Genomic DNA, 18,907 nt, shown 5'->3' with positions numbered 1-18,907 from the left:
AGAAGGTCCAGGGGTGACCCAAAGGCCACCCCTAGGTCACTAGGGGTGACGCGCGACTACCTCCATAGGCTGGGGGTGGCCAAGCCACAGTTTACTTTTTGTTTTGTTTTGTTTTTTATTTTTTAATTTTAATGTTAATTTTTTTTTAAAAAAAAAAGTATATTTATTTATTTATTAATAATTTTTTTTATTAAGATGCATACGTGTCGCGTTCTTATCGTTTTGAAGTGGCGTTAACGTGGCATTTAACAGAATCTGTAAAATATTTTAACGGAATTTGACGCCAGGGATCGATTTGTAATTATTGCTTACCATAAGGACCTCCCATGAACTTTTTGATCGATAGGGAGTGAAAAATAATTATGGCATACTACAGAGACCAATGATGCAATTATCCTTAAAGATAATGTAAACAAGACTTGACTGCGAATACAACACGTAAAGGCCTTTTGTTTTTGTCTCTGTAGTTGACAAGTTGATTAGGAGATGGCCTCTAATTCCAAATAAAGATATTGTAAAGAAGACTTGACTACAGGTACAACACGTAAAGGAAAGATGACTACAGTGACCAGAAGACATTTAAGCTAAAGACTTTAAATTATAAGTTTTTAACTTTCCACAAAAGGCCTTTTGTTTTGTCTCTAGTTGACAAGTACTTGATTAGAAGATGACCACTATGCCCAACTAAAGATAATGTAAAGAAGACTTGGCTACGAATACAACACGTAAAGGCCTTTTCTTTTTGTCTCTATAGTTGACAAGTTGATTAGGAGATGACCTCTAGTTTTTTCAAATAAAGATCATGTAACGAAGACTTGACTGTGAGTACAACAAATAAAGGAAAGAGGACTACAGTTACCAGAAGCCATTTAAGCTAAAGACATTAATTTCTAAGTTTTTAACTTTCCACAAAAGGACTTTTGTTTTTTTCTCTAGTTGACAAGTACTTGATTAGAAGATGGCCTCTATTTCAAAATAAAGATAAAGGATAATTGCACCATTGGTCCCTGTAGTATGCCATAATTATTTTTCACTCCCTATTGTTCAAAAAGTTTATGGGAGATCCTTATGATAAGCAATAATTACAAATTGATCCCTAGCGTCAAATTCTATTAAATTTTTTGACAGATTCTATTAAATTTCATGTTAGCGCCACATCAAACCAATAAGAATGCGACATGTGTCCATCTTAATAAAAAAAAATGAATTTATTAAAAATAAATAAATAAACTTATTTTTTTAAAAAAATTAAGATTAAAATTCAGAAAAAAAAAGAAGAAAAGAAAAAAAAAGAAAAAGAAAAGCAATGGGTGGCGTGCAGCCACCCCCAATTGCCTGGTGGTGGCCTTCGTCCCACCCCCGGATCTACTAGGGGTGGCCCAATGGCCTCCCCCGGTCACTTCTGGAGGTGGTCGTGCCTTCCCAAGTGGCCGGGGGTGGCGCGCAACTACCCGATTTGCTTGGGGGTGGCCTTCGGGCCATCCCTAGATGTACTAGGGGTGGCACGATGGCCACCCCCGGCCACTAAGGGTGGCCGCGTGCCACCCCTGAACACCTTTGGGGTGGCTGGGGGTGGCGGACAGCCACCCCTGGATCTACTGGGGGTGGCCCGATGCCCCCCCCCCCCCCCCCTCGGCCACTTCTTGGGTGGTCGTGGCCTCCCCAGTGGCCAAGGGTGGCCGGAGGTGGCACGCAGCCACCCCAATTGCAAAGGCCACCCCTGGATCTACTAAGGATGGCCCGATGGCCAACCCTGGCCACTGAGGGTGGCCGTACGCCAACCCCAGCCACCCCTAGAAGGTCTAAGGGTGTCCAGGCCACCCCTTGCTTTTTAGTTTTTTATTTTATTTTTATTTTTTTAAAAAAATAAGTGTATTTATTTATTTTTTAATATTTTTTTTATTAAGATGGACACGTGTCGTATTCTTATTAGTTTGACGTGGCGTTGACGTGGTATTTAACAGAATTTGTCAAAAAATTTAACGGAATTTGACGTCAGGGATTGATTTGTAATTATTGCTTACTACAAGGACTTTCCATAAACTTTTTGAACCATAGGTAGTGTAAAATAATTATGGCATACCATAGAGATTAATTGTGCAATTATGCCTAAAGATAATGCAAAGAAGACTTGATTGCGAATACAACACGTAAAGGCCTTTGGTTTTTGTCTCAATAATTGACAAGTTGAATAGGAGATGGCCTCTAGTTCCAAATAAAGATAATGTAAAGAAGAAATGACTGTTGATACAACACGTAAAGGAAAGATGACTACGGTGACTAGAAGACATTTAAGCTAAAGACAATAATTTTTAAGTTTTTAACTTTCCACAAAAGAACTTTTGTTTTTGTCTCTAGTTGACAAGTACTTGATTAGAAGATGGCCTCTATTTCCAAATAAAGATAAGGGATAATTGCACCATTGGTCTCTGTGGTCTATCATAATTATTTTTCACTCCCTATGGTTCAAAAAGTTTATGGGAGGTCCTTATAGTAAACAATAATTACAAATTGATCCCTAGCGTCAAATTCCGTTAATTTTTTTGACAGATTCTGTTAAATGTCAAGTCAGCGCCACATCAAACCAATAAGAATGCGACATGTGTCCATCTTAATAAAAAAATAAATTTATTAATAAATAAATAAATAAACTTGTTTGTTAAAAAAAATTAAAATTAAAATTCTGAAAAACAAAAAAAAATAAAAAAAAATAAAAAGAAAAAAAAAGCAAGGGGTGGCGCGCAGCCTCCCCCAATTGCCTGGTGGTGGCCTTCGGCCGACCCTTGGATCTACTAAGGGTGGCCCGATGGCTGCGCCCTCTTAAGTCACCGAGGGTGGCACGCAGCCACTTGAATTGCTTGGGGTGGCCTTCGGGCAACTCCTAAATCTACTAGAGGTGGCCTTATGGCCACCCTCGGCCACTAGGGGTGGTCGCGTGCCACCCTTGACCACTTCTGGGAGTGGCCGCGGCCTCCCAAGTGGCTGGGGGTGGCCTTTAGGCTACCCCTGGATCTACTAGGGGTAGCCCAATGGCCACCCCCGACCACATTTGGGGGTGGCCGCGGCCTCCCCATTAGCCGGGGGTGGCGCGCAGCCACCCCAATTGCCTGGGGGTGGCCTTCGAGCCACCCATGGATCTACTAAGGGTGGCCCGATGGCCACCCCTAACCACTGGGGGTGGTTGCACGCCACCCTCGGCCAGCCCTAGAAGGTCCAGGGGTGGTCCAAAAGGCCACCCCCAGGCCACTGGGGGTGGTGCGCGACCACCCCTATAGGCTGGGGGTGGCCAGGCCACCCCTTGCTTTTTTGTTTTGTTTTGATTTTGATTTTTTAATTTTAACGTTAATTTTAAAAAAAAAAATTTTTTTTTTTTTTAATAATTTTTTTTTATTAAGATGGATACGTGTCGCGTTCTTATTGGTTTGACGTGGCATTTAATAGAATCTGTCAAAAATTTTAACGGAATTTGACGCCTAGGATCGATTTGTAATTATTACTTATTATAAGGACCTCCCATTAACTTTTTGAACCATAGGGAGTGAAAAATAATTATGGCATACTACAGAGACTAATAGTACAATTATCCTTAAAGATAATGTAAAGTAGACTTGACTCCGAATACAACACGTAAAGGCCTTTTGTTTTTGTCTCTATAGTTGACAAATTGATTAGTAGATTGGAAAATGTTAGATTTACAATACCAATACAACAACTGTACAACAATCCCTCACATGAGGGTGGGTCCCACATACTGGGGCCTGTGGGACCCACCCTCATGTGAGGGGTTGTTGTACAGTTATTGTATTGGTGTTGTACAAGAATCAAATCCCCCACTCCCCAGTCATGTACATACAACAATCATACAAGAGCATTTAAAGGCATTTACAAAAAAAAAAAATTAACAATAATAATTGGTTCCCACATACCTCGTTTTCTTTGTAGGGCCATTAATGTGATAAAGACCAGATTATGAATTTGTCATGATTTTTAATATTTCTATTATGCATAAAGAAAGGGATCTTGAACTGATATATATTCAGAAATATATATACATTATTCTTCTTTTTCTTTTCTTTTTTTAACTATTATTTATTCATTTATTTACCATTATGATATGAGGCGTTCTTATTATTATGGTAAATGAACGGCTCATATCATAATGGTAGATAAATGAACAAATAATAGTTAAAAAATATTTCAAAAATTATCAGTTTTTCCATAAATACATTATTTGGGAATTTCATCTCTCCCATAATTTAGTTGTTGAGAATCCACAATTCTAGGTTTAGAAGTAGAGATCATTTCCGATGTGTACAAAATAGCATTAACTATAACAATAATATACAAGGAAAGCATAACTTTAAATTTCCAAATAAGTGGGTAGAAAATGGCCAACAAAATAACAAGAATGAATATCGAGTCTCTATGTCAAAGGCTACGTGTAATCTCAATCATCATTGGCGTTTAAGCTAAACGCCAATTTTTAAAAGCTTATCGATGCAATGATGAATATGGAGTCTTCATGCCAAAGGCCATGTGTTGTCTCAATCATTATCGGTGTTTAGGATAAACACCGATATTTAAATGTTAATCGGTGTTTTCACTTAACGCTGGTAAACACCGTATTTTTTAGTTGTGCAATAATGAGCTAGCGTGGAGTCTCCATGCCAAAGTCTATGGGCTGTATCAAATATTATCGGCCGATATTGAAAAAAATTTATCAGTATTTCCATTTAACGGTAGTAAATGTTGAGTTTTTAGTAGTGCAATAATGAGCGTGGAGTCTGCGTGCCAATGACTATGTGTAGTCTCAATCATGGACTCAAAATACATAGAGACATTAGCTAGGGAGATAGTGGTGTGGTCCAAATCCAATCACTTGTAGGATCTTGGAAATTTCTTTTGGAATCCAGAGCGTATGACTGACGAGGGCAACGAAGAAGGGTTGATTGTTATGTCCATGCATGACTCAGACACCTTAATGACAAAGATATAGACACAGAAAGTGGAGAGATGACCCAGAAATAAGGAGTGGAAGTGAAGGTTAATTTGGACCAACTATTTTTGGGGATTAGTACAAACCTGAATTTGTAGGGCCATTAATGTGATAAAGAGCAGATCATGAATTTGTCATGATTTTTAATATTTCTATTATGCATAAAGTAAGGGATCTTGAGCTGATATATATTCAGAAATATACATTAGTCTTTTACAGATACCGTGCAACAGAAAGATAAATTGTGTGGTGCTTCATAAATAAATGGTGTGACTAAAACAAATTCATTCTTAGATTATATGACAACCTAAGAAATTAACAATTGAAAAGGAAAAAATGGCAGATAAAAGAAAAAGAAAAAAAAAATTAGTAGCCACTTTTTTATAATCATCAAATTGAAGTCCCAACATTGATTACAAAATTAATAAGTTCTAGGATTACAAGATCATTGCAACATATATAGTAATTATTACATATGCCAAGTTTACATATAATTATTCTGATTCAGGAATTACTTCCAACTCATTGTTTAGACGTTTTGTAGCCATATTTTCTCTAGTTTTTATGGGGCCTGCAGAGGCAAAGGGATTAGGAGGCATCGTTAATTTATCTCCTTCTCCTTCTAACATTTGAACCACATTTTTAATTGAAGGACGATCCATTGGGTGCCATTGGATGCACCAGAGTCCTACAATTGCAAGTTTCTTTGCAATTTTAGCATCTCCATCATCTTCAACAAAGATTCGTATGTCTTCTTTTTGTTCCAAGAGATTGTAGATCCATTCTGGAAAGTAGACTTGGTTAGTGTTCTCAATTGCAATATCAACATTTTTCTTCCCTCCAACAATTTCAAGTAACAATATTCCAAAGCTATAAACATCTGCTTTTGCAGACACATTTCCAAAATTTCTAGAAAACACTTCAGGTGCAATGTAACCCATAGTCCCCCTAGCTGTGGTCATGGAAACTGCACTTTGATCCTTAGAACATAATTTGGCAAGACCAAAATCAGAAATTTTTGGATTGAAGTTCTGATCTAACAAAACATTGTGAGGTTTGATGTCAAAATGGAGGATTCGTTGGTTGCATCCTTGGTGAAGATATTCGATTCCTTTTGCTACGCCGAAAGTAATATCTTGCAGCTTATCCCAATTATGAATAAGGTTCTTGGCAATCGTTGAAGATATAAACTTGTCTAGTGAATCATTCGGTAAGAACTCATAGACTACAGCTCTTCTAAATCCATCAGCACAAAAGCCAACCAAGCGAACCACGTTAACATGATGGATCTTAGCCATTGTTCCTACTTCATTTATGAATTCTTCCCCATTTCCCATTGATGTCTTCAGGATCTTCACCGCAACATAAATTTCATTGGAAAGCTTTCCTTTGAACACTGTTCCATATGCTCCTTCACCTAACTTCTCAGTAAATTGATTTGTAATCCTTTTAACATCAGCATACGAGTATCTCGTGGGTCTGAAATTTCTGTAATCCTCCAAAAACTTTTCTATCTTTGCTTGATGTTCTTTTTCAACTTTATCATAAGTATAGAAACGGTGGAGAGTAAAGATAGAGAGCAATATCAGAAATGAACCTAAGATGACACCTGCATGATAAACATTCATGAATCAATAACTTTCATCTCCACAATAAGAACAATTTCAAACATCCAATATACAGCTCACCAGCAATCGCTAATTTTGGTAATGCACCTGTCAAAGATTTAACACAATCAGCTTCTCATTAATGTATATTTTAGGAAATAAATAATTAATGTTCGCCTAAAAAATAAACTGATAGCTAAGTTATATTGGATTTAAACCTTCAGTCCAATTGGAGGCTTCTAAAAGGACTTAGAGCATTCAGAATAAGCTCTTTACATTTAGCTTTTCTTAAAAAATCTAACTCATAAAAAGACCTATTTAACAAGAGCTCTGTCTTCTTTAATTCAGTTTTAACTAAAACAAATAAAACTTGCTACTTGAAATACTGCAGTTAAACTGGTTGGTTTAAAACACAAAAAACAATATTTAACTAAAGTAGAGAAAGATGTAAATAGAGTTTGATGTTGGGTCCTTTCAAAGGTCTCTCCAAATGATATTTCATGAGTTAACATGTGTATGATAATCTCTTGCCTGGTTTCCAACAATTAGTTGGAAATCCTCCCGTGGAAAAGCAACGTACGTGTAGAAAGGTTGAAAGGAAATGAATAGATAGAATACCTTTAGTATGTGTAGGGATGCACTGAGTTCCTGATCGACTGCTATTACTCTTCTCACATTTGTTGCCTTTCACTTCACAGCGTTTGCAGTCTGGAGTGGACCAACTCAATTGAACAAATTTATCATAATCCACTGCTATTAAAGCAACTGGAATTTGATAAAGATTATACATCTTTGTACAAGATATGAGGGATGCATTGATCTCGGTCGCAGGGTAAACTCGGTAGGTAGAACCACTAAGACAATATATGAGATATTGATGTTTGTTTTCTGATCTTGGGGAACAATTAAATAAGGCATAGTCGGAAAGGTAATCAGAGGAATTTACTTTGAATCGGAAAGGAGAGGAATTAGACAAATTGAGCCGTTGAAGCTGCCGCCTTGGGAAGCAATGTTGTGGATCATATAATTGAATTACTTGAGATTTGTAGTCAATCTGTTTGACAAAGAGCTTCACTGAAATCGGCAGCTCGAGCATCGTTAGATTCGTATCAGTGCAGGAGAGATTAAACCCAGAATATCCACAGTCGTCTGGCTGGTTGTTAAGTCGGAAGGGAAATCGGATGCTTGGGCCATGGCCTCCACAACGTGTTTCAGCACACATATTTTGGCCATCTCCAAGGTCTATGACGAAAGCCACAAACAAGAACAAGTATGAGATTACCATTTCTATGAAAATATCCATCAGCAATGGTTCTCGATCAGCCTCTTAAATACTTCATAAAAGGCCTATTTTTCAATATATGACGTAGGTGCTTACGCCTTACATTATTTATTTACTTTGTCTATATATAGTCTTTGCTCTGGATTAATGTGGAATATCTCTCTCCCTCTCTCTCTCTCTCTCTCACTCGCTCCATATCTCCATGGCAAGAGGAATGGGACTGACCGCCCTTATTGTTGTTGTTGTTGTCCTCCTTCATCAAACTTGCAATACTAGTGCTGATCAGGATCACTGTCCTCTTTCTTCCTGCGGCTCTATCCTTAACATAAGCTATCCGTTTCGATTAACGAGCGATTCCAAAAACTGCAGCGATCAAAGGTATAATCTTTCATGTGAGAACAACCAAACACTAGTGTTACGTTTATATCATGCAAAATACTACGTACGACAAATCAATTACACCGACTACTCAATCCGAATTGTAGACCCAGGTATTGGACTCAACGCTAATGAGCACTACTCCATCCCTCGTTATTCTCTAGACGATAATAATTTCAGTTCAGGGGATCCATATCAATCATCTAGTATGGCAGTGTATTTCGTGAAATGTGAAAAGCGAGTGAATTCTCGGTATCATCTAAACATTTCTGCTTGTATTGAGGATGGAGTGTATTCTAATTCAAAGAGGTATACATATGCTCTCTTCGAGGATTATCGTTCTGCACTGGTGTTGGGGGACTTGTGCCAAGTAGAGCAAATATCTTTCATATCCTGGCCAGATCGTTATTATTATGATTATGATGACTTGAGAAATATTTCCTGTACAGACTTCCACAATAAATTGCTACGGGGTTTTGAGCTTTCCTGGTACCAAGTTTATTGTGGAAGGTGCAGAGTTGGGGAATATTGCTACCCCGATGAGGCGAACAATGTTAGATGCTTTTCAAATGGTGCGTATATAAAAGAATTAATGCATGCGAAAAAAAAAAAATACACATAACACTTGCAATTTCTAATTAAATTTCTTACATGTTTAAATTTTAATTACCATTAAATTTCTGTTTCTTTCTTTTCTCATCGCTAACCATTCATGCTTCTAAACGCTGATGCTGTTCTTTTCTTAGGCCAAGAAGGAATCCTTTACAAGATATACCTATGTAAGTTTTCGATCTCGCAAACTTGTTTGAAGGATCTTATACTCAAATCACCTTTTTTATTAATCGATAAATTAATTAATTAATTTATTTTCATGTTGTAGTTATTGTACCAATACTAGTTCGAGTGTATAACTTCGGTAAGAACCATTATCTTTTTTATTTTGATTATCTTCTCATTCCTTGCAATGTTATGTTTACATATTAAAAAAAAAACGACAAATACTATATTTTCAACTTTAAAAGAAATGCTGAGTTTTAATTCTATGTTTCCAAACAGTACTACTGATGCATGTTATTCTTCTGTTTGTCAAAACAGTATTAGATCATCTACCAGTACCACTACGACAACGACTGGAAGAGCTATTCAGTCAACTACTAAATGACCTATTAAGTCAACTAGGAGCACGAATACAATCAGTATATGAGCGATTTGGCAACAAAGGTGAGGCTTCAATTAATCTTAAAAATTTATTTGCAGGATAAATTCCCTGTGGGCAATTTGGTAAATTTAGTATAGAATGAAACAATAACCACATAGATCGAAATGGAATATTGACTGTCCTCGATGATACGATGAAGCAACAGGTTTAATTATATTTCTTCTTAAGCATGGGCGCCATAGGTGACATTTGTTTATGCAATTTTATTAATTAATTAATTTTTATTTTTTTTTCATATTTCTTCCAGAGCTTACAATTGAATTACTGACGTACATGACAATTGACTGTGGTAAGAATCTTTCTCTCCTTTGATCTTCGTTAATTAGTTATTTTCTTTTTCCTTTTTAGCATATCATTCTATAAACTATTAAGCATGAATTAATTTATAAGATGTGGCCAAAATGAAAATTCGAATTATTACCTGAAAAAGATAACAAGTATTGTACTTAACTGCTAGGATCTATATATACTAAAATAAATATATATTTACAGCGATGCAACAACATGTTGGCTTACAATCCTTACTTTGGTGATGTTCTTCCATATATAGGACTGTTCCAAGCAGCAAAAATGATATTGGGGACTCCATTTGTAATTGCATTCCTGATATATAAATGGAATAGGAGACATTTATCCATGTATGATGTTGTCGAAGAATTTCTACAAAGTCACAATAACCTCATGCCAATAAGGTACTCTTATTCCGAAATCAAGAAAATTACCAAAAGTTTCAAGGAGAAATTGGGTGAAGGAGGTTATGGCACTGTATTTAAAGGAACACTTCGAAGTGGTCGTCTTGTGGCTATAAAGATGTTAGGTAAGTCCAAAGCTAACGGGCAAGATTTTATAAGCGAAGTTGCAACTATTGGAAGGATTCACCATGTTAATGTAGTACAACTCATTGGTTTTTGCGCTGAAGGATCGAAACAAGCTCTTGTATATGAGTTCATGCCAAATGGTTCTCTAAATAAATACATATTTATGCCAGAAGTATGCACGCTCCTAAGCTATGACCAAATGTATGATATAGCTCTAGGAGTGGCTCGTGGGATTAAATATTTACATCAAGGATGTGACATGCAAATTTTACATTTTGATATCAAGCCTCACAACATTCTTCTTGATGAAAATTTTACTCCCAAGGTTTCAGACTTTGGACTAGCAAAATTATATCCAACAAATGACAGCATTGTTTCTTTGACTGCTGCAAGAGGAACATTGGGATACATGGCTCCTGAGTTGTTCTACAAAAATATTGGAGGCGTCTCATACAAAGCTGATGTTTATAGTTTTGGAATGTTATTGATGGAAATAGCCGGTAGAAGAAAGAACGTAAATGAAGTTGCAGAACACTCAAGCCAAATGTACTTCCCTACTTGGGTTTATGACCAATTGCAAAATAGAAACGACATAGAAATATTGGAAGACGCCACAGATGAGGAAAAGAAAATAGGGAAGAAGATGATCATTGTTGCATTGTGGTGTATACAGATGAAGCCTAATGATCGTCCTTCAATGAACAAAGTTGTTCAAATGCTTGAAGGAGAAGTTGAATGCTTACAAATGCCTTCCAAGCCTTTCCTTTTAGCACTAGACGAAACCATAATAGGTGGTGCAGAGAATTCGAATCAATCAAATGAATCAAGTCAATCATCCCAATTTTAAATGCAAATTAATTTATATATGAGTATTTTGATTTATTATATCCTTGTTCAAGGAGAAAATTAGTTTTCTCATACATATTTGATAGCGCAAAGATGCTTAACATTTCTGTGTAACAAATAAGAATTTGTTTGATTTAAGTTGACTCTCCTTATTACATAAGTTTTTTATGTTCAATTCTATTTTCTCATACTTGAACAATGAATTTGAGTTTGAAGTTTGAGAAAAAAATGTTGCAATGCTTCATTCTCTACTAATAATCCTCTGCTTTGTGAATTTGGCATATTGAATTGGACCAACCCTTGTCATTTGGAGATAATATTGTTGACATTCATGAAATTTTATTTTTGAATGTGGAAGCCAACAAACAATTTGAGCAACTTTTATTTGAAAGTTCTGGAGGCATAGAATGTTAAAACAGTGGTTAAATATTTAAAGTCACCCTAAAAAGTTTTAGATAGTGAATAGTGATAGAAGACATCAAAAACTTTTTTCCAAAGATATCAATATCTAGAGGGCCATCCATATGTTCTCCAGATATTTTCTTCACCAAAAAGCATCAAGCACTATAGCCTATAAGTTCCTATTACTATGTGAAATTTACTTACTAATGGAAATTACAATTTCAAGTTAATTAAAAAACTTTAATTCAAGAAAAAAGTCCACATAACCCCCTTCAAACTACCACCTAATTGATAATATCCGGCCCCATATACTTTAGATTGCGACAATATGCAACGTCAATCAATATATAACAAGTGTGAAGAGTAGCATTAGTCTTCGTTTTTGCTCTTTTTCCTTTTGTAGATAAACAAATAGTTGACAACCTTAAAACTGAAAAGGGCACAAAAATAAATAAATAACAAAGACCCGCAGCTTGCGAGATATCATTTTCTTAATAACTCATAACTGAGATTGGGTTTGGGCCTTGCGTTGGGTTGGAAATTGTGGACAATAACATTCAAGCTCAATCAGAGAACTCACTAGCTTACTAGATTTGGCATTTGGGTTAGCTTTGGACTATAGGAGATAGGAATCCACTCTTTACTTGGAGAACGTTTGGCATTGTGATTTTGTAAATAAAAAATGTGATTTTAAACTAAATTACAGAAGATGTACCATTTTGATCTTTTTGACAAAAATTGGAACCATAAAAAAAAATAAAAAAATAAAAAAAAATACCTTGACATATTAAATTACCTCACATATTTATGATTAATGTTGCTAAACATTAAATTTGTGTAAGTCATATTATACTATGTAGATACATAGCATTCACTATAGATAGCCCCAAAGTTCAAGGGTTGTTTATCTCCTTATTTATTAACCATTCATACTATTTTATTAATTAAAGTCTATTGTATTTGTATAAATATATGCTTTTGTTGGTAATTTTCTTTGGCTCAAACCTCTACTTTGAACTGCCTCGGTTTGGTGGAATTTTTTATGGGCATGTGTAGTCTTGGATTTAAGTTTTGGCATCTCTCTCATGCCCATTCATATTTTCTAATGTAAATTTAATTATAACAAAATAAATTGTTGAATTTAAAAACTGGTGCTTTAGAAGTTAGTAATTGCGTTTATACAAGTAAATTGCGCTTGAAGTTTATTCCTTTCAGATTTGTTAGCATAGTTTGTTAGGATAATTCGTTGATCAAACTCCTCATGTTATTCTTCTGAGGTAACTACAAAAGAAAAAAAAAAAATCATTGTTTTGAGCAAATTATCACAAGTAAACTACAAATCAAACTAATTGATGACCACATCGAGCAACTTAAGATATACTCAAAAAAGCACAACTCATCTGAAGGTGGACATAGGTAATTTGGTCCACCAATATTGTATTTACAATCAATTATTTCTTTGGAAAAGCACAACTTGTTTGTTCTTCTTTTTCCCCTTTTGTTTGTGGAATGAAATGAAATTTTACTTTGAAAAATGAAACAGGTAAAATCAATCCAAGTTTTTTTCTTTATGCATGTCTCATTGCTACACTGAGCAAGTCCAAATAAGACTAAACTATTGTCTGATCTAATACAGCAAAAGACCTTGTAAAGAATGAGCAACTAATTAAGTTCAGTTATCCACTACAAAAAAAAAAGGGAATTCTGGACGGTTTTAAACCGTCCAGAAATGCAGAAAAACCGTCTGGAATTGATTCCAGACGGTTTAAAACCGTCTAGGAGAATGCGTCGCTGATTAAGTTTAGGGACGGTTTGGGGAAAACCGTCCGCAATTCCAGACGGTTTTCCTCAAACCGTCGAGCACTGTTTACAGACGGTTTTCTCAAACCGTCTGCAATAAATTTCAGACGGTTTGGTCAAAACCGTCTGCAATAAATTTCAGACGGTTTGGTCAAAACCGTCTGCAATAAATTACAGACGGTTTTGACCTAAACCGTCTGGAACTTATTGCAGACGGTTTAGGTCAAAACCGTCTGCAATTTTCCAGATGGTTTGGGCCGAAACCTTCTCTAAATTATCTGGAAAAAAAAATAAAATTTTCTGGACGATTTGGGCCCAAACCGTCCAGAATTTTTTTTTTTTTTTTTTTTAAATATGAATTTAATTAATAGAAAATTCCTTAATACAAAATCCTGCAACATCATCTAAATCCAAATTCATTTTCAAATCTAAATCCAACATCCAAATCCAACATCCAACAACATCATCCATATCCAAATCCAACATCCAACATCATCCATATCCATATCCAAATCCAACATCATCCATATCCAAATCCAAATTAAATGGCACCAACAACAACTTGTGCAAATTCAAATTCACACGATAACAGTCTATACGTATTAGCTTACATATCATAAGTTAAATTCAATTTCAAGGACAACAACAATCAAGTCCAAATACCTAGACAACTAGACATCACCTTCTTGGTTGTTTTCTGTTGATGGTACTTTTCCCGCCATAATCATAGCTACCATACGTTTGACACTTTTCAACTCTTGCTGTTGCGCTGCATATTTGGTGTTTTGCTCTTCGCACAAATTCCTCAAGCGTTCTACCTCAGCAGCCATCTCCATTTCTCTTGAAGTAGGCGCACTAGATATTGATCCTTGTTCGAAGGAATAAGAGGAGGATTTACCGGGAGTCGGCAAATTCTCCACGTAGTTATAAAAATATCTCTCCATCTATGAGCTTCGATTTACCAGATGCCATAGAACTCAAGAAAATTACGGAAGACAAATATCTGAGATTGTGTACCAAAAGCTACGATGACTATATAAATGAATACAAAACATTGACCTTTATAGGCAGAGCATATATCTTTCCCTTGCCATTACATTTCATACATCTGCAAAGACAATAATTCTGAGTGAATGTACCATGACCACTGCAAGAGTAGTAGCTAGCTATCCAGTTCCAAAACATGAAGCTACCATTAAACTGCATATCGAACTTAACAGCCAAAACTGTTGATTTCAAATATCCTGTTGTAGTATTGGGATAGAAATGAAGTACACAGATAAGTTCTAGTTAAAGATATGTAAAGAACAACCACTGAAGTTTGACTGTGTAATAATTATGTTTCAGCTTAAAACCAGATGTGATTACATTCACATAGAGATGAATTACTAACAAACAAACAACTCACATTGTGTCAGATCCATATGCATATAAAATGCCCAACCATGCAAATGCATGTACAATCTCATTTTAAATCCTTCTTAAATCCTAGTAACTATTTTCCAAGTACAAAACTCAATGGAAAATTGGCTTGTCACCTTTAATATCCATCAAATTAGAAATTTGATACAGATTTCCCAGAAATTCAGAATCCAATTCAAGATAACAGCTGAGCGTATTTTCTCATTTCAAGAAATTAATAAAATTTATCACTAACTTATGTTGTATATTTTGCAGATGGTTACCTCTGTAAAAATAAGAAAAGCTTTTGGCTGGAATATTTCATTCATTGTATTTAGTAGTATAAATAGAAGATACAGCAGGTTTGTTGTAACAAACTGATAGATAAAAAGGAATAATTAGAGACCTATCTATTAACAATTACTCAAGATAAATTACAATTCAAATGTAGAGTTCATCCAATCTTATCATGTCTATTAGAAGAGTAATGCTACACATCATCCCCTTATCCTCCTTTTGTCCTCCCAAATTTGATGTAACTTTTAAAATCACCATTAAATTTATGATAAATCATTATTGAATTTTGATCCAATGGTGATTTTAAGAGCCACATCAATTTTGGGAGGATAAAAGGTGGACAAGAGGATGATGTGTAGCATTACTCCTATTAGAAAGAGCTGTTGCACCAAATGAGCACATAGATGGTGAGTTATCTTCACACGTATCATGGGATAAGGTAGGAGATGGATTGCTCACTCTAACAGCCCCCCTCAAACTCATGGGAGGGGCTGTAACCATGAGTTTGTCACGTAAGAACAGGAACCGAGTGGATGTGAGACCTTTAGTAAACAAATCAGCACATTGATCAACTGTGGAAATAAATTGGGCAAAAAGATCCTTGTGTAAGATTTTTTCACGAATAAAGTGATAATCTACTTCAATGTGTTTAGTCCTAGCATGATAAATGGGATTTGAAGCTAAGGCAATAGCCCCCATATTATCACACCACAACACAGGAGTATTAGAAAGAGAGATGCCCAAATCTTTAAACAGCATGCGTAGCCAATATAACTCTGCAGTAGCAATGGCCATAGATCGATATTCTGCTTCAGTACTGGAGCGAAAAACAACCGGTTGCTTCTTAGATTGCCATGAGATGAGACATGTACCGAGGAACACACCATAGCCACTAGTAGACCTATCAGTTGGGTCGTCAACCCAATCTGAATCACAATAAGCTTGCAAGTGAACAGGGCCAGGAGTGAAATAAAGACCATGATCAACAGTTCCTTTGACATAGCGAAGTACTCTCTTAGCCGCAGTGAGATGAATACTAGTGGGACAATGCAAAAATTGACAGAGTTGATTGACAGAGTAAGCGATGTCAGGTCTTGTAAGGGTGCAATATTGAAGAGCCCCAACTATGTGTCTATATGTAGTAGGATCGGACAGTGGATCACCATCAAATTTGGAGAACTTCTTTCCAGAGGTGCAAGGAGCTGCATAAGATTTGGAGCCAAGCATCTGTACTCGATGAAGAAGATCCACAATGTACTTTGCTTGATTTAAATGTAAGCCTTGAGCATTTCGGTGAACATGGATGCCCAAAAAATAACAGAGAGAACCAAGATCCTTCAATTTAAATTCTGACTGCAAACTGAGAATAAGTGCATTAATGGTGGACAAATGAGTGCCAGTGATAATAATATCATCCACATATATGAGAATAAATATATGGACTGGAGGTTTATGTAAAATAAACAAAGAAGTATCTACTAGAGATCCAACAAAACCAAGGTCAAGGAGAGCTTGTGTGAGACGATGAAACTAGGCTCTTGGAGCTTGCTTAAGGCCATACAAAGCCTTTTGTAGACGACATACAGCATCAGGTTGATTCTTGTCAACAAATCCTTGGGGCTGTTCCATAGAGACCTCTTCAGTGAAATATCCATGCAAAAAAGCATTGGAAACATCAAGTTGTTTGATGGGCCAGTTATACTGCACAGCAATGGCAAGTAAGAGTCGGACAGTAGCAGGCTTGATCATAGGACTGAAAGTTTCTGTATAATCAATTCCATTTCTTTGTTCAAAACCTTTCGCCACAAGTCTAGCCTTATACCTTTCTATAGAGCCATCCGGTTTCTGCTTGAGCTTGAATACCCACTTGTTATGAATAACATTCCTATTGCTCGGTCTTGGACAGAGGAACCAAGTTTTGTTATCTAGAAGAGCTTGATATTCACTTTCCATGGCAGCCATCCAGTTAGAATCAGAACATGCTTTGGCAAAGTGAATGGGCTCACTCGGGAGAGAGGTGACAGTCATAGCTTTAAGAGGATGTCGAGTAGAGTAGTAAAGGTGATAGTCTGGAAACTCTTTTGACTTAAGACTGCCAGTTTTAGACCGGGTGACAATATGAGGGAAAGGGGAGTGAAATAGCACTGGCGGCAAGGTGAGAAGAGACTCATCAGTCTCGGGTAAGGATGGTGCAGAAATGGCAATCTCAACAGCAGCTATATCGATAGCTATATATGTAGGTGTAGGACAGTCTGAAGGGGAAGCTATATCCGTAGGTGAAGAAGGACAGTCTGATGGGGAGTTGACAGGCACAACTTCAATTGGAGAGGTCACAGGTGCACATGTAACAAGGTTGGAAGTGCTAGCTTCACATGTTGGAAGAGGACTTGCAGAAGATGGAGGAGATATAGTACTGTTAGAAATAATCAACATATTATTTAATCTAACATGCGCAGCGGAAAACGAATAAACAGGATTCAGGCTTACCTCTAGCCATGTTTGCTCAAGCGTCTCCACGATCCATCTGAAGAACAAGAAAGATTATTTGAGGGATCTTCTAACATATGCCTATTGCTTGATGGCTGTGATGATGGTGTACACAGGCACTCTATTTATAGGCTAGGTTAGGGACCCTCAAAATGGTAAACACCGTATTTGTTTCCTTCCATCAAGGAAACAATATCGTTAATTGATTTTAAAATCAATTAACCGATTCCATATTTACGGTAATATAAATTAATGGAATTATCCATAATGCCATATATGTTTATTGAAAAAATAATAAACATAGTAAATACCGTAAATGTGATATAAAGGCCACAACCAAAAAGGAATAATATATTACATTCTCCCACTTGGACTTTATAACACATGACCATATGGTATTAGGTTCTTTAGTTTTGGCCAATCTTTTATGGAATCCTCCAACTCAGTTAAGAAATGTTTCACACGAATCATGGCGGTAAAACCATTATAAAAGTAGGTCGTCCCTTCCATGTATCACAATGTAAAACACTCCTTACATGAGTACCTTATGGATAATCAAGCTTTATGAATGAACTTCCTATAAGTCATTCGGGTCCAACTTTATTTATCCTCATGGATAAAATAACAAATGTGCACAAAATCTTTATTATTATAACTTTATGTCTATAGACCAAAAAGAGACAAACTAAGCGAAAATGAATTAATGAGTCTCATATATTCCGCATGACTTTATTCTTTCTTTACCGGTAAACTTTAAGTCATGGGATCCGCAATCATTAATTCAGTACTTATATGCTCAATAGACCCTTTATGTCTCTTAATGTTATCTCTCGTACTGAGATACTTAATGTCGATTTACTTCTGCTTCTATTCTTTATTCTTATAAAAGAAGATTATAGTAGAATTACCGCAGAGTATCTTTATGGTCTAACTGTAAAATCGACAAGATTGAGACTTTCAACAAATGTCTCAACCATCATGCCTGTGTACCAAATTCATAGCACGCTAGACTTTTAGCTTTCTTGGTAGACGTAGCAACTATAGTCTGCAAACTGCATCTCTAGGATATATCCTTCAATAAAAAGATATATACCTTAGAGTAGACTTTCTGCTATCTACACAATCAGCAAACTCAAATCTGAACAACTAACCACCTTCAAATGGAAAGTGTATCCTTAGGTTAAGTTGTTCTTCTTGGTTCCTTGCATATACCGCAAGGCTTTATTTGCAGCACTTTATTGACTCAATATACTTATTGTCAGTCATATGGTTATGTATAATGCAGACGCTTAAAACTTTTCATCTGCCCTTATTCCAATACCTTTTGGGACATTAATCTGTATGCAATTAGTCCCTCTTAATTGCTACTGAAGG

General features: G+C 36.2%; 3 protein-coding genes across 4 annotated transcripts; 1 reads left to right on the top strand and 2 right to left on the bottom strand.

Moving 5' to 3' along the window:
- Nucleotides 1-5,352: 5,352 nt before the first annotated feature.
- On the bottom strand, nucleotides 5,353-7,887 carry LOC133879513 (rust resistance kinase Lr10-like). Of its 2 annotated transcripts, XM_062318084.1 has the most exons (3): nucleotides 7,222-7,887; nucleotides 6,685-6,711; nucleotides 5,353-6,605 (listed from the first exon to the last, which is right to left on the bottom strand). In XM_062318084.1, the coding sequence occupies exons 1-3, from the start codon at nucleotides 7,823-7,825 to the stop codon at nucleotides 5,491-5,493; spliced, it is 1,746 nt and encodes a 581-aa protein (XP_062174068.1). In that variant the 5' UTR covers nucleotides 7,826-7,887; the 3' UTR covers nucleotides 5,353-5,490. The 2 variants fall into 2 exon arrangements, with proteins under 2 accessions (XP_062174068.1, XP_062174069.1); XM_062318085.1 differs by lacking the exon at nucleotides 6,685-6,711.
- A 170-nt stretch (nucleotides 7,888-8,057) lies between these two features.
- Nucleotides 8,058-11,289, top strand: LOC133879512 (G-type lectin S-receptor-like serine/threonine-protein kinase At1g61440). The gene is made up of 6 exons (XM_062318083.1): nucleotides 8,058-8,835; nucleotides 9,010-9,042; nucleotides 9,144-9,179; nucleotides 9,359-9,484; nucleotides 9,730-9,771; nucleotides 10,033-11,289. Exons 1-6 carry the CDS (start codon nucleotides 8,088-8,090, stop codon nucleotides 11,145-11,147), a joined length of 2,100 nt encoding a protein of 699 aa, XP_062174067.1. The 5' UTR covers nucleotides 8,058-8,087; the 3' UTR covers nucleotides 11,148-11,289.
- A 5,123-nt stretch (nucleotides 11,290-16,412) lies between these two features.
- On the bottom strand, nucleotides 16,413-17,479 carry LOC133878962 (uncharacterized). Its single transcript, XM_062317520.1, has 2 exons — nucleotides 16,869-17,479; nucleotides 16,413-16,747 (listed from the first exon to the last, which is right to left on the bottom strand). Exons 1-2 carry the CDS (start codon nucleotides 17,477-17,479, stop codon nucleotides 16,525-16,527), a joined length of 834 nt encoding a protein of 277 aa, XP_062173504.1. The 3' UTR covers nucleotides 16,413-16,524.
- Nucleotides 17,480-18,907: the final 1,428 nt, after the last annotated feature.

Source organism: Alnus glutinosa, chromosome 10 (assembly GCF_958979055.1).
Source record: "Alnus glutinosa chromosome 10, dhAlnGlut1.1, whole genome shotgun sequence".
NCBI classification, from domain to species: domain Eukaryota; kingdom Viridiplantae; phylum Streptophyta; class Magnoliopsida; order Fagales; family Betulaceae; genus Alnus; species Alnus glutinosa.
This window is presented reverse-complemented; position numbering and strand designations above follow the sequence as displayed.

What these genes read in the sequence shown, in the direction of transcription:
- LOC133879512 (XM_062318083.1), top strand. Translation starts at nt 8,088, where the DNA reads ATGGCAAGAGGAATGGGACTGACCGCCCTTATTGTTGTTGTTGTTGTC. An exon ending in TGTTAGATGCTTTTCAAATG is followed by an intron (nt 8,836 to 9,009) that starts GTGCGTATATAA and finishes TTCTTTTCTTAG; the next exon opens with GCCAAGAAGGAATCCTTTAC. An exon ending in GTACATGACAATTGACTGTG is followed by an intron (nt 9,772 to 10,032) that starts GTAAGAATCTTT and finishes TTCCATATATAG; the next exon opens with GACTGTTCCAAGCAGCAAAA.
- LOC133879513 (XM_062318084.1), bottom strand. Translation starts at nt 7,825, where the DNA reads ATGTGTGCTGAAACACGTTGTGGAGGCCATGGCCCAAGCATCCGATTT. An exon ending in CATCCCTACACATACTAAAG is followed by an intron (nt 6,712 to 7,221) that starts GTATTCTATCTA and finishes AATCTTTGACAG; the next exon opens with GTGCATTACCAAAATTAGCG. An exon ending in ACCAAAATTAGCGATTGCTG is followed by an intron (nt 6,606 to 6,684) that starts GTGAGCTGTATA and finishes TTTATCATGCAG; the next exon opens with GTGTCATCTTAGGTTCATTT.
- LOC133878962 (XM_062317520.1), bottom strand. Translation starts at nt 17,479, where the DNA reads ATGTTGATTATTTCTAACAGTACTATATCTCCTCCATCTTCTGCAAGT. An exon ending in CCGGATGGCTCTATAGAAAG is followed by an intron (nt 16,748 to 16,868) that starts GTATAAGGCTAG and finishes ATTGCTGTGCAG; the next exon opens with TATAACTGGCCCATCAAACA.